The sequence below is a fragment of the Conger conger genome, chromosome 1 (genome assembly GCF_963514075.1).
Source record: "Conger conger chromosome 1, fConCon1.1, whole genome shotgun sequence".
In the NCBI taxonomy this organism is placed as follows: domain Eukaryota; kingdom Metazoa; phylum Chordata; class Actinopteri; order Anguilliformes; family Congridae; genus Conger; species Conger conger.
The window spans coordinates 8,911,414-8,926,637 of record NC_083760.1 but is presented as its reverse complement, the minus strand read 5'-3'; the positions used below and the strand labels follow the sequence as shown (position 1 = coordinate 8,926,637).

General features: G+C 45.2%; 1 protein-coding gene across 1 annotated transcript in view; it reads right to left on the bottom strand.

Annotated features, from left to right (window-relative positions):
• Positions 1–1,832: 1,832 nt before the first annotated feature.
• LOC133139547 (phospholipase B1, membrane-associated-like) overlaps positions 1,833–15,224 on the bottom strand; it is a 30,386-nt gene continuing 16,994 nt past the window's right edge. The window contains exons 24-40 of the mRNA XM_061259121.1: positions 13,666–13,737; positions 12,848–12,925; positions 11,906–11,966; positions 11,731–11,789; positions 11,571–11,638; positions 11,347–11,390; positions 10,727–10,826; positions 9,712–9,763; positions 8,565–8,645; positions 7,010–7,072; positions 6,928–6,930; positions 6,414–6,508; positions 5,171–5,256; positions 4,485–4,585; positions 3,553–3,648; positions 2,953–3,027; positions 1,833–2,218 (exon numbers count right to left, since the gene is read on the bottom strand). Coding sequence (XP_061115105.1) covers positions 1,916–2,218; positions 2,953–3,027; positions 3,553–3,648; positions 4,485–4,585; positions 5,171–5,256; positions 6,414–6,508; positions 6,928–6,930; positions 7,010–7,072; positions 8,565–8,645; positions 9,712–9,763; positions 10,727–10,826; positions 11,347–11,390; positions 11,571–11,638; positions 11,731–11,789; positions 11,906–11,966; positions 12,848–12,925; positions 13,666–13,737 — 1,437 coding nt within the window. The 3' untranslated portion in view covers positions 1,833–1,915. The remainder of the gene's footprint in view (positions 2,219–2,952; positions 3,028–3,552; positions 3,649–4,484; positions 4,586–5,170; positions 5,257–6,413; positions 6,509–6,927; positions 6,931–7,009; positions 7,073–8,564; positions 8,646–9,711; positions 9,764–10,726; positions 10,827–11,346; positions 11,391–11,570; positions 11,639–11,730; positions 11,790–11,905; positions 11,967–12,847; positions 12,926–13,665; positions 13,738–15,224) is intronic.

Sequence of the window (15,224 nt, the reverse complement as noted above, 5' to 3'; positions counted from 1 at the left end):
AATTCACAGGAATGGAGTTAACTGGAGATGTTAGTGCCTTGTTTGCAGGGGTATGATGCTTGTAAAGTTCATTCATTCATTCATGAATCTAACCCGCTTATCCTGAACAGGGTCGCTGGGGGGCTGGAGCCTATCCCAGCATTCATTGGGCGAAAGGCAGGAATACACCCTGGACAGGTCGCCAGTCCATCGCAGGGCACACACACCATTCACTCACACACTCATACCTATGGGCAATTTAGACTATCAGCCTAACCTGCATGTCTTTGGACTGTGGGAGGAAACCCACGCGAACACGGGGAGAACATGCAAACTCAACTCAGAGAGGCCCTGGCTGACGGGGATTCACACCCAGAACCTCCTTGCTGTGAGGCGGCAGTGCTACCCACTGCACCATCCATGCCGCCCACCATCTGTGCCGCCGCTTGTAAAGTCGTAATAGGGAAAAATAATGAAATAATATGCAAACATTCTAGCATCCTTTAACATTGCCTTAGGTCACGGCTGTAGTTTGGGCTGTTGCATTGCTCATCGCCACTACTGCTACCATTTGGACATAATCTGGGAAATACAGTACTACAAACACACACACACACATATATATACACACACACACGCACACGCACCCACACACACACTACACACACATATATATACACACACACACAAGCACACGCACCCACACACACACACACACGCACGCACCCACACACACACACAAGCACACGCACCCACACACACACACACACGCACCCACACACACACACACACACATATAGACACACACGCACACGCACCCACACACACACACACACACATTCATCTGTTCATTCTTTGCACAGCACACACTATCTGCCACCAAACCCTGAAGTCTGCGGCTACTTACAGTACTTTTTTTGTGAGTGAAAACTACTTTTTTACGAGAGTAGGCTAATGAGTACTGAGAGATTGTGATGTAAAATCAGTGGTGGCATTTGTGATCTCTTGTGCATTCATTGTCCTATACTCTCAATATAGTTGGATTCTTCACTTCTCCAGATGTGTGATAATTAAGCAAAAACATACTTCACAAAATAATTTGTATTTTACACATAAAAACATACACAACAATCCATGACTTGTATACTGTAAGAAACTGGAAACAAAATCAATTTTACAAGCTTTTCAACAGGGGATTATGTATAAATGTACAAAATAAATATGATAACAGCACATTATTTAAAAATGCCTGTCATTTGAAAAAGTCATCAGTACATTGAGATGAAAGATTGTACACAACAATGCTGTCTTGCATTTGTAGATACACGTGTCTTTAAATTGTGTCATGAATATGTCAAATCATTTTATTTTTAAGTGATAATTATTTCTCCTCGTAGACAATACTAGATTCAGACATGGCTCAATTCTTTAAAACCAGCCCATATATACAACATGATACAAGCCTATGGGACATTGTCAAAACCTCCAAATCTCGACTGTACAGGATGGTTTTCGCTGACCACATTGTCAGAGTAGCTGGACAGATGTATATTTAATGGCAAGCTTTGAAGTATGCGGGCATGAAGAAAAATACTTTGCTCAAAAGCCTGAAGGGTGCATATAAAAAACCATTGATCACACTAGAATGGTAGGTGGCCAGTGTGTGTGTGTGTGTGTGTGTGTGTGCATGTGTGTGTGTATGTGTGCATGTGTGTGTGTATGGGTGTGTGTGTGTGTGCGTGCATGTGTGTGTGTTTGTGTGTGCATGTGTGTGTATGTGTGTATGCGTTTGTGTGTATGTGCATGTGTGTGTGTGCATGTATGTGTGTGTGCGCAGAACCATACGAGTGAGTATACACTCATGTTTACATGTTCACATATTCCAAGCTCGAGCTTGCATCGATGTAGTCACATGACGCCGCCGTCCGCGTGCGTGTTAAAACACGGTGCCCTTCATCTCAGTCGCGCTCTCTCTCATCTTATGCGTTCTCCGTGCCCGACAGGACAGGATGAGCCAGGTGACGCCCCAGCCAATCAGCAGCCCTATGACGGCGAGCAGGGCGGCCGCCCACGCAGGCACGGAGGAGTTGGGGTCGTTTTGTACAATGGGCTGGGCGGTGGCGGCGCTGGGGCCCAGGGTGGTCATGGTGCTGGTGCTGGTGGCGGTGGTCATAGTGGGGGTGGTGGTTGTGGACGTGCTGGGATAACTGTTGCCCCTGGTGAAAATGTAGGGCTGGTCCTGGACAGGGGAAGGAGAAGAAAGAAGCACTTTGATGAGGTGAAGGTGAGCCATAGCTCCCAGACCTGGGGCCCCATTTTCTTACCCTGGCCACACTCTGCTTAACCCTTTAAGGCAGGGGTCACCAACCTTTTTGAAACTGAGAGCTACTTCATGGGTCAGTCATACTAAGGGCTAAAGGGCTGCTATTTTTAGAACAGGCCTGTGGGCGACTCATGTGGTCCTTGGGGGTGACCTGGTGCCCGCGGGCACCGTGTTGGTGACCCCTGCTTTAAGGTGTAAGATCACAGTTTGTGTGATTATTATGTTCCTAACTGAACATTCTAATGCTGATGTAACATTACATGTCATTTGGCTGATGCTTTTACAGTTGATTTAGACTAAGCAGGAGACAATCCTCCCCTGGAGTAATGCAGGATTAAGGGTCTTGCTCAAGGGCCCAAAGGCTGTGTGGATCTTACCTAAACCACTACGCTACAGGCCAGGCACTACACACCTAACAATCACCAGTGGTAATAGAAAGCATTGAAGTTCTAGAACACTTTTTTTTCTTTCTTTAAACATTCCAAAAAGGCAACTCTTGAAAGAGTTAGAGAACAGTGGCAAACTGGTTCTCACAATAGCCAGTGTGTGAGTCTTTGTGTGATTGTGTGTGTGTGTGTGTGTGTGAGAGAGTGTGTGTGTGGGCTTATGATGCCTGTACTGTGTGTTAGTTTGCGGTGTGTTTCTCTCACCCGTGTGGGACACTTGATCTTGTTGCGGTCAGTTGTGAAGTTATTGAAGACTTGCTTTTTTCCCTCGGGCTCCAACTGAAACGTTGAACCACCATCACATGACAGACATATTCACTCTGTTCTTACCATGTTTTACACTGAGATATTTACACTGGCTCCAGCATGCTTTGCTGGGGTCTCTTGTGTGGGTTTTCTGAGTAGAATCCCGTTCCTCATTGGCATTATGTCTATGTCTACACACTCTCAGAAATAAAGATATGAAAAGTACCTAAAAAGGTACAAATGGGGCGGTACCCTATAGGTACATATAATTGTACTGCAAGCCAGCATTGGTTTTTTTCAATTATATCATTAATTTGCACTTTTCTTTTGCTTGGAAAACACTTGTTTTTAACAAACAGAGAACATTACTGTACTTTTTAGGGACGTTCAAATCCTTGAAGAACAAAAATGTACCTCCACTGTCACTTTATATCTGAGAGTGCAGCATGCTTTGTAGGGGTCTCATAACTATGCCCAACAAAAACAATAAAGAAAACTACACTTGAATAGTCTTTCCGTGGCTCCGTCCTCTGGGTCTGGTTCCCTCCGCATACCCACCATGTTGTTCCAGAGTGCGATGGCCATCTCCGAATGGCCCCTCTCACTGAAGTGGAAGCAGTCCACGGAGAAGAAGCTGACATCGGGCCTTTGATCCTGGGTACGTGAAGGGGAGAGAAAAGCCACTGAGTGGGTGCACATGCCCTGGTACCAGACCCTTGTGTACGGGCGTGTGTGAAATAGGTTAATGAAGAAATTATGCTTCGCTGCAGTTCTCTTAGGACAGTGGTTCTTAACCATGTTCCTAGAGGCCTACCATCCTGCAGGCTTTCACTCCAGTCCTAATGAAGCACACCTACTTCAACAGCTAGAGAGCCTGGAGAACTGCTTATGAGTAGAATCAGGTGTGTCAAATTAGGGTTGACATGAAGCCACACATGTAGCAGTGCTACTCCTCTCCAGGTCCTGGGGGCCGCAGTGTCTGCAGGTGTTTGCTCCAACCATGCACTACACCAGGGGCGGCCTGTAGCGTGGTGGTTAAGGTACGTGACTGGGACCCGCAAGGTCAGTGGTTCGATCCCCGGTGTAGCCACAATAAGATCGGCACAGCCATTGGGCCCTTGAGCAAGGCCCTTAACCCTGCATTGCTCCAGGGGAGGACTGTCTCCTGCTTAGTCTAATCAAATGTACGTCGCTCTGGATAAGAGCGTCTGCCAAATGCCATTCATGTAATGTAATGTAATGTAATACACCACCTGATTTCACAAATTATTTTACCTGCTCAGTAAGTAGTCATCAGTGAATCAGGTGGTGTAGTACGTGGCAGATGCAAATATCTGCAGATACAGCGCCCCCCCAGGACCTGGAGTTGAGTAGCCCATACAGGATGGCTGATCTCCAGGAACAGGGTTGTGAATCACAGTCTTTAGATGTGTATAATAGCAAATGCCTAACGGGTGGAGGTTGCAGCCGCCACACAAGTGGACACTGACCGAATTCACAGGGACGACCGAGTTTCTGAAGAACGGCTGGGTTACCACGGCGAAGTCCTCGCGGCCGTCATAGCGCCCCCCGGAGACCAGGCGCTGCGACTCTTCCTGGGGAGACAGGAAATTGGGGAATGTGTTAGTTAGGACAGCACTTCTGCCAGGGGCAATACTTGTGACACTGATACTATTACTTCATCTCAAAAGAGAGCAGGTCAAATACGTAATTGTTTTCAATTCAAGTACTTTTCTGTGCTCGATTGTTCTTGCCTGGTGCAACTGAGCCAACCAAGAGGACCAGAAGGTGGGGTTTGCATTTTTTGAGAGTAGTTCATAGGTTCCAATACACCAGACAAGCTTAGTAAAGCGTATAAATGTATTTGAATCCAAACCAATTATGACCACGGTCTGAAAGAGAGACTATTTATCATGAGTGATGCAGGGAGACCAACATTTGTACAGGTGCAAATTATCCTGATTAATATTATTGAGAAAGTAATATAATCAACCCCTTAAGGTATAAGAATACAAATATGTGAGTAGAATGTTCTTGGCTGATGTAACAGTAGCTGCTGCAATAGAGTTCTAGAACACTGACTATTGAGAATTTTGACAGAACCCCCCCCCCGTTCTGTTTGCTGCCTCCTAATTCCTCCTCCTAATTCCTCCTAGTTTGTCCTCCCTTGCCTTACTTGCCTGGTACAGCCGATTGATCCTGATTGTCTCGCTCAGCTCCAGGGAATCCTCCATGGGAATGAGGAAGCATGGACACACACTCCTGAGACACACACACACACACACACACACACGTGAGCACTCTGAGGCTGGGTGGCCATGTTTATGTGTACAGACGGGAGACAGTGAGACAACAGACTTGTGGGACAAAAAATTAACGGACCGGGACAGAACAAGACCAGACATTCCCATGAGAGGAACAGTGAGACAGTGACATTGACTGACATACAGACAGTGACAGTGAGACAGACGGCTAGCCATACAGACAGACGGTGAGATAATGAGTCATTGAGACAGACACTCAGGCAGCGACCTTGACAGGCAGTAAAAGCCCATCCACACCAAGAACTATAAATATAACAATAACTATGAATATACGACCAACAGACAGACAGGCAGACAGAGGATAACTGACAGTAAAACTATCAGATGATAAAACACACAAACAGGCTAACGGAAGAGAGAAAACTGAAACACACAGACGGGCAGTGAGACAGACAGACAGGCAGATGGACAGACAAGCAGTGAGACGGACAGACAGACAGACAGTGAGACGGACAGAGAGTGAGACGGACAGACAGTGAGACAGACAGACAGACAGTGAGACAGACAGACAGGCAGATGGACAGACAGTGAGACGGACAGACAGTGAGACAGACAGACAGACAGTGAGACGGACAGACAGTGAGACGGACAGAGAGTGAGACAGACAGACAGTGAGACAGACAGTGAGACAGACAGATGGACAGACAGTGAGACGGACAGACAGGTGAGACAGACAGACAGTGAGACAGACAGACGGACAGACAGTGAGACGGACAGACAGACAGACAGTGAGACAGACAGACAGTGAGACGGACAGACAGTGAGACAGACAGACAGGCAGATGGACAGACAGTAAGACAGACAGACAGTGAGACAGACAGACAGTGAGACAGACAGACAGTGAGACGGACAGACAGACAGTGAGATGGACAGACAGACAGACAGTGAGACGGACAGACAGTGAGACAGACAGACAGACAGTGAGACGGACAGAGAGTGAGACGGACAGACAGTGAGACAGACAGACAGTGAGACGGACAGACAGTGAGACGGACAGACAGTGAGACAGACAGACAGTGAGACAGACAGACGGACAGTGAGACGGACAGAGAGTGAAACAGACAGACAGTGAGACAGACAGACAGTGAGACTGACTTTTGCACCAGCGAGCAGCCCAGTGTGTCTGAGTTGACCCTCCTCAGGCCGTTGATCTGCAGAATCTCCAGGATGTTCACCAGCGTGCGCGGAACCTGAGCCAAGGGACAGTGTGAGGCAGATACTGCACCGCCCAAAACAAAAGGTAGTCACTTTCTACCATTAGTTATTGTAGATATCTTATATTTAGGTTTGAAATCTTATTTTAATTTTAATACTTTTCTGCTAAATAAGACAGACAATTTGTCAATGATTTGAGACACTGTTTGCCAATGGGGTAAGAAAAAATGACTAGTCAAGCAAATTGTAGCTTAAAGCACGCTAATATTTCTACTCATTTTGTGACTAAAACACTTGTTACAGTGTAACATTGCACTGAGACTCAATGATAAAGATATCAGTTTAACATCCCAACATCACAGAACTTGCTGCTCTGATATCTTTTAGGGATGTCTTATAACTGGAATTTGACTGTTCCCCCAATCAATCCAGCTGCCTTACAGCATTACAATACTTCCTTGTGGAACTTTCACTGAACTACAATTCTCATGCTCCCCCGCGGTAAGTACGCTCAGTAACCCAAGATGCTGGCCCACCTGATAGAGCAAGTCGAGGCTTTCCCTCAGGTGGTTACTGTAGTTCTGAGGTGAAAGCGTGGCCTGTATCAAACCAAGAAGAAACGCCTGTCATCATTAAAATAGCCACACCATGTTGTCAGGTAAAAAAGACCGCTAAATTCACAAGAGGAGTCACCTGTCATTACAATTGACACGGCCAAAGCAAAATAAAGGAAAGCGAGGGTAATAAACAGTCTCCCATGCACACAAACTCATTGTATCTCTTCCATATGTATTACTCAATGCCCCAGTCAAGCCATCCATTGAAGGTCAGCGCTAGCCGAAAACATAAAACCAATGCGCCGTGTCCAATGAGCGCCAATGGTGGACACATGCGATTAACCACAGCCATTCAGCAATGTGAACCGCTCCATTAAAATAAATGACTCACGTGGTTATTAATCAGGATATGTGAGCAGAATACAGTCACAGGGTGTGCTCTATCTCAGCAGGGACCGGGGGTCTTTGTTGGAGAGCACAGAAGGGCCAGCCTTTCTCCATCACACCTCATTATAATCTTTCCAATTTGTTTTCCCAAAATGGCTCAAATGATAATCGCCTTTTTTTGTCATCAGATGTTTTTTATCCATTTAGAATACAAAACATTACACCCCCCGCCCGTCCCACCTTACGGGACACGGACCATAAGAATAACTCAAATCAAATAACTTGAATCATAATAAAAATTCAACAGCACATGATAGGAGTCCTTCTGATGATCACATCTGTAAATTCATTACATTTCTTAAAACAAGGGCACAGAAAGAATAACAATTATAAGGCATGTATGAATTTTGTTTAACATAGAATTGCATACAATTAATACCTGGAGACCACATACATTTATAATGAAGATGATGGTAGTTGTTGTTATTATTATTATTATTAGTAGTAGTAATAGTAGTATCAATATTAATAGCGCTACTCTATTAGTGTTTGCTTAGTACGTTTCTGTAGCAGGATACACGCAGTCCTTGAGTGTTCATATTTATAGAACAATAGTCATGGTCAGTGAGCGTGCTCTTGCCCCTGGTTTGGTACAGCAGCTGGGCAGAAGCCTCGCTCGTTAGCGTTGCCTGAGCTATCCTCAGACGGCACGCCTCTCCCCGGGCCATCTGGAACCGTCACCACAGATATCCACGAAGACTTCCCTCCCGGCTCCTCGACTGCGCTTCTGTACCACTGTGCTGTGGCCACAGGCTGCTGTGTGTCAGCGGGGTGTGCCGCTTCCTCCGAGACCGAAGGTGCCGCTAATGATCACTCACTTATTGTTTACATAATTTGGCAGACAAATTTGGGCTGTGTATGTCCAATTCCCACTCCTAATTTGCAATGTCCAATTGTGTGCTCAAACACGTTCTTGGAGCTAGCCCAACTGAACAAGACCCAAAGGTTTCACACCTCAGTACAGACCCACGGCTTTCCTTCGAAACATCTGGCTCAGGCATCTGTTTCTCTGTGCGCAGCACCGCCAGCCTCGCACAGACCGGAATCAAAGGAAGACCACTCGTTATGCCCCCCGGGGAGGACTCACCCGATCCAAGCAGTACTGACACAGGTCATTTCCCCCGATAAACAGAGTCACCAGCTTCCAGTCGTTTTCAAAGTCCACATCCTATCACAAGGTCAGAGAATCAGAGTACTGTTAGCATCCATGCTAATGAGCTACAGCTCTTTTATCTGTTTTGTTGTGGAAAAAGGTGGCTACGGAAAGAGAAAGAAGAAAGGGCACATTTTCTTTTTGTAAATACACATGATAAGGCTGGAAAGTGGAAAACAAATATGTAATCTGTTATGAATCCACTTTAATGCGGGATGGGTGCAACTCCCAGGATCCGAAAATCCCAGGATAATCCAGTGTAAATGAAACAGGGTTAGGTCAGGCTCATGGGCCCACGCCCTGGTGCACAAAACAAAGAAGTTCTATTTAATAGTTTCATTTACTTTGTATGGTTTTTTTAGAATGTTTTTTTGGTTTGTTTTTTCAATTCTACTCTCACTTTATTAGGAACATTTTTACTTTATCATACCTACTTATTCATGCGATTATCTAATCAGCCAATTTTGTGGTGGCAGTGCAATGCATACAATCATGTAGATACAGGTCAGGAGCTTCAGTTAATGTCCACAGCAACCATCAGAATGGGAAAAAAATATGATCTTTGACTGTGCAATAATTGTTGGTGGCAGACAGGGTGTTTTGAGTATCTCAAACCACTGCTATCTGCTGAGTCTCTAGTTTGCAAAGAATGGTGCAAAAAAACAAACAAAAAATCCAGTGAGCAGCAGTTCTGTGGACAGAAATCCCTTGTTAATGAGAGACGTCAGAGGAGAACGACCAGACTGGACAAAGCTGACTCCTGTCAGTGCTTTACTGTCTGTAACAGTGAAGCAAATACCACACATTACAACAGTGGTATGCAGAAGAGCATCTCTGAACATACAACGCATCATAACTCTAAGTGGATAGGCTACAGCAGTAGCAGTAAAACAAATATGTCTATTAAATACCTAATACAATGCTCACTGAGTGTATGTCAGAGTGTATGTATCACCAGTAGTGATTGTTACATGGAGAGGTCAGTTAAGAACATTCTAGCCACAGATGTGTGATCTCACACATTGAAGGGTTAACTCAGTTTGATTCACACTGCAGAAGATTCAACAGGGCTGGGGCTTACCTTCCTCTCCTTCAAGGCTTCAATCAGCCTCCTTGTCTGGCCTGGGATATCACTGCAAGAGAGAGAGAGAGGCATTGTTATTACCATCATCATTTATATTGATATTTCTCATGCAGTTTATCTTTTTTCCATTCTTATTTCTCAATCGCCCCAATCAGAGGAAAATTATTGTTTACATGTACTGTTTGTTACTGTTCATTTGCTTCAGTTGTGTCTTTAGTGTTTAAGTATTGTTCAGCTCTAAATGTTAACGTATGTATTTGTATATCATGATATCATTGTATGGCAATTGGAGCATGTAGCGTTTTGTCATGCCAATGAAGCAAATTGAATTGAAGTGAATAATTGAGAGCGAGAAATAGAGAGTGTGAGAGAGGGAGAGAGACAGGGAGAGAGAGTGAGAGAGAGAAAGAGAGTGTGTGTGTGAGAGAGAGTGTGAGAGAGGGAGAGAGACAGAGAGTGCGAGAGAGAAAGAGAGTGTGTGTGAGAAATAGAGAGTGTGAGAGAGGGAGAGAGACAGGGAGAGAGAGAAAGAGTGTGAGAGAGGGAGAGAGACAGGGAGAGAGAGTGAGAGAGAGAAAGAGAGTGTGTGTGTGTGTGTGTGAAAGAGTGTGAGAGAGGGAGAGAGAGGGAGAGAGACAGGGAGAGAGAGTGAGAGAGAGAAAGAGAGTGTGCGTGTGAGAGAGAGAGAGTGTGAGAGAGGGAGAGAGACAGGGAGAGAGAGTGAGAGAGAGAAAGAGAGTGTGCGTGTGAGAGAGTGAGAGTGTGAGAGAGGGAGAGAGACAGGGAGAGAGAGTGAGAGAGAAAGAGAGTGTGAGAGAGGGAGAGAGAGAGTATGAGAGAGGGAGAGAGACAGAGAATGAGAGAGAGAAAGAGAGTGTGTGAGGGGGAGAGAGGGGGAGAGAGAGAGGGAGAAACCTGCAGCCTGCATGTTGGCTCCCTTCCTGTGCAGTTATGGGACTTGTGTATGGGAGAAACAGAGAGACCAATTGAGCCCATGCTAAGATTGACTCACACAGCCTTAGCTCCTGACACGGCCATGTTGAAGTCCGTCGGTTTGGCCCCCACGCCAGTGGAGAAGCCATTGAGATCGGGGTTAAACTTCCTCAGGATATCTGTGACACAAAGAGGGAGAGGTGTGAACTGTAGCATTTCAGCAAAAAAAGGGTCTTCAGAAATGGTCAGCATTTATATAGCGCCTTTATCCAAAGAGCTGTACAATTGATGCTTCTCATTCACCCATTCATACACACACTGACGGCGATTGGCTGCCATGCAAGGCGCCGACCAGCTCATCAGGAGCATTTGGGGGTTAGGTGTCTTGCTCAGGGACACAGCCCGGGCAGGGATCGAACCGGCAACCCCCCGACTGCTAGACGACTGCTCTTACTGCCTGAGCCATGTCACCCCTACAGACGTGTGATGGTTACATGGTATATATGGGTTTATAATGGCGTGTGTTTCAGAGAAAAATCTTCAAGTCTTCAGTCAGCTGTGAGGCTGATCAAGATCAAACCAGTTTTGAAATCAGTTTTGTGTAATGGCAACAGTGCCACCTAGTGGTAGCACGTTGAAAAGCTATTATCTGATTGCCACGCTTGAGGGATACAAAAGGCAGAGATTAGGGACACTTACTGGGCAGTGTTGTAACTTCATTCAAGGTCTTATCCCCCCCAATGCTGCCAAAACAAATACACAGACACACACATAAAACGGTGTAACCCAGTCAGCGTTTGTTTGGTTTCACACACTGTCCAATACATCTGCAAGGAAAGTGTGTTCACGTGTGTGTGTTAGATTAAATGCTGTGCTGAGAATGATTCTTAATACAAGCAATAAAACAAACACGGCTCTCTCACCTCCACGAAACTCCTCTATACTCCCTCTTCAGCTCCACGATGTTCTTTGATTTTGCTCCAAAACCTGCCTGAGTGACAGACATAGGCAGCCAATCAAGTTGACAGCAGTAGACGGTCAGACAGACCAAATCTGTATGCCCATGTACAGAGACACACTCACAGTTATAGAGTCTCCCAGCGATGCCACCACTTTGATATCGGCTGGCCGCAGCATGTGAACTGAGAACAGGACAGAACGTCGATCAGAAAGAGATTTCAGAATAATCTTTTCTTACAAGGGCATTGCGATGTTTTGGTATTACCATCTCCAAAACTCCCCCCCCCCTCCTTCTCACCTGAAGTTGGCACAGAATTGGACGGTGCCAGGTCTGTGCAGGAGAAATCACTTCCCCAGTTCTGACAGAGAGATAGACCAGTTACAGACTCAACCTAAAACTATAGACCAGCGCTCATCAAATCCAGACCTCTAATCCAAATCATCCCTGGTTTTCTTTTCTCCCAGGTAATTAGCTGAACAATTACTGCTCGTAATTGGCCAGACTGTCTTCACACCTGACTCCCAGGTAAAGGGAGGGTGGAAAACCATCAGATCTCAGACCGGGAGGACTCGATAATCACTGGTATAGAGTATGTTCTGAGTGCACACAACCTGATAGACGTACAGACCATGCTCTGACTGAAAGCTGCAGAAGGCCAAGACTGCGTTCCATGAGCAAAGTAGTTTATTTCGATGCAACTTCATGCAATTAACAAACATTTTCATGCAATTAACAAACATTTTCATGCAATTAGCAAACATTTTCATACAATTAGCTAACAGTCATACAATTAGCTAACACAGTCCTTGATTGGCACACAAACTGGATGTAGATGAAAAAAATCAGAAAAACTCTTAACCACTCAAGATCTTTTTGTCATTGTAACTTCCTTATTAAACACAAATGAAGAGATTTGATTCATTTGAACCTGCGACTGAAGCTACACGTCTAACCTTTTTTTCACAAAGGTAGACACGATACAGAATCATAACGGGTAAATCCAGTTTACTTCCAAAACAACATACATCTTTCAGAATCATAACAGGTAAACCTGTTTACATCTAAAACAACAAACATCTTTCAGAACAATAAGCAGTAAATCCAGTTTGACTTCAATACCAGATACAGTACAGTGCATATTTCAGAATCAGATTATGAACCTGTAAATCCAGTTGACCCTCAGGATGAGATATTTGTTATTATTTCAGCAGATCAGCGGATGATGCCCTTTCGACCTACTGTGATTGGAGGAGGGGTGGGGGCGGGGCCCTCGTAAGTGTAATTGCTGTTCTCATTGGTCCTTATGAAGGGTTCGTTCTAAGAGGAAGAGAGACACATCATTGTTTCTGGAAGATATTTCTATGAAAGAATCACACATAGACAATAATTGCCTCATACAGCAAACTGTTCATTGAAAAATCAAGTCTAATTGAGAGATTTTCCCTCTAAGAGCCCATAATGGTCCCCATTGGACAACTCTGTTAAAGCTGATGTAACAGTGAGTACGTTATAAAATTACACTGTAGCATCGGATGCTTATTGGAGACTGGACTTCTACAGCAACATTGTGTGGACATTGAGTTCTATGGCACACAACCTTGAGAACCTTGCAGAATTACGCATTCTTAAAGGCCTGCAGGACCTGGCAATGTTCCACGTTTTCCCTCTTGTTGTTACGTGCTCCCCGTGACCCCAAGCCACGACATTAAAGGGATCAACAAAGAAGAACTACAGGCCATTCCTCAGGGTGAGTTCGGTTAGCAGAAACAGGGGGGCGTGGATGCAAGTTGGCAAAGGATAAATTCCACACAGACATTAGAAAGTATTTCTTCACACAGCGAGTGGTCACTGCGTGGAACAGCTTGCCAGAACATGCAGTGGAGGCAGAAAGAAGGTTTTCAAGACCAGGGTTGATATGGTGCTAGAAACTATTTAGGCAAATATAACTTTTAGGCAAAATAAGCAGTGTTAGGAAAAGGCGAACATTCCTGGGCTGAATGGGCTGTTCTCTCATTATGTTACGATATGTTGCGTTAACAAACCCAAGGGGGGATTACCTTGGAAGGGCATTTCAGAGAGAGGCCTTCGGTGAAGTCCTGGGTGTGAGTTTTATTACCCACAGGCTCCAGCTGGGGGCGACAGAGAGCGACAGAATTCAGACCGTGCTCGTAGGCAGCTTGAGCGTCTCTATCCGATTGCGTGTTTTGAGGAAGTGCGTGACAGTTTGTGGTGGATTTCCTCCATTTTCGATGTCAGTGCCTGATGTAGCATGAAGATCGGCAGCTGTTAGTGTCCAAAACGATTTATTTGACAGATGGCTTAGTTCAGAAATCTAAGAAAAGCTCAGTACTGTATCTTTTTTGTTGCCAGTAATGGGCGATGGGAAGGGCTTTTTTTTTTCTCTGTTTTTACTATAAGGTTTTTAGCGCCGTCCAATGAGCAAAATAGCATTAAACGTACAATAGGTAATTTTGGACTTTCGACTAACGGTCAAAAGAGGAATCGCAGTAACAAACATGCTCAAACTACAAGACTGTGTATCCCTCTCCCTTCTCTGTAAATTAACTGACGTTGAAACACCATTGGCTGTGGCAAAACCAATTTTCAACCAATGAGCTTGAATTATTGTACATTTATACAATGTTTTGGTACAGAATGTCGGGCCGTCGACTGTATATTTTGAAACCCGAATTTAAGGACTATAAACACAGGCAGAGGGTGAGCTAACATGTCAGTGAGCCTTTTTCAGTGATAGGAAGGGATTCACAATGGTCTTGTAACAATGTTTTAACAGAAAAATCTTACCTATTGTACCTTTAATCTTATGAAATGTTAAAGTATCACATCAGCACCCACAGTAACTCCCTGATTGGGTTATACTGCAGTCGCTCCAGGGGACCTGCTCTCATTTCCCATGCCTTCTCATCTGTTCTGCTTCGTCATTGTGTTGCTCTGTACTCCACTGAGAGTTTCAAAGGCTATGAACGTCTGTATGTGTGTGTGTGTGGGTATGTGTGTGTGTGTGGGTATGTGTGTGTGTGAGTGCATGTTGTGTGTGTGTGTGTTTGTGTGTGTGGGTGTGTGTGCATGTTGTGTGTGTTTGTGTGTGTGTGTGGGTGTGTGCGTGCATGTTGTGCGTGTGTGTGTTGTGTGTGTGTGGGTGTGTGTGCATGTTGTGTGAGTGCGTGTGTGTGGGTGTGTGTGTGCGTGTTGTGTGTTTGTGTGTGTGTGTGTGGGTGTGTGTGTGCACGTTGTGCATGTGTGCATGTTGTGGGAGTGTGTGTGTGTGTGTGCATGTTGTGTGCATGTTGTGTCAGTGTGTGTGTGTGAGTGCGTGTTGTGTGTGTGTTTGTGTGTGTGTGGGTGTGTGTGTGCATGTTGTGTGAGTGTGTGTGTGTGTGCGTGTTGTGTGTGTTTGTGTGTGTGTGTGGGTGTGTGCGTGCATGTTGTGTCAGTGTGTGTGTGTGAGTGCGTGTTGTGTGTGTTTGTGTGTGTGTGTGGGTGTGTGCGTGCATGTTGTGCGTGTGTGTGGTGTGTGTGCATGTTGTGTGAGTGCGCATGTGTGTGGGTATGCATGTGCATGTTGTGTAAGGGTGTGTGTGTGTCTCCGCATGTT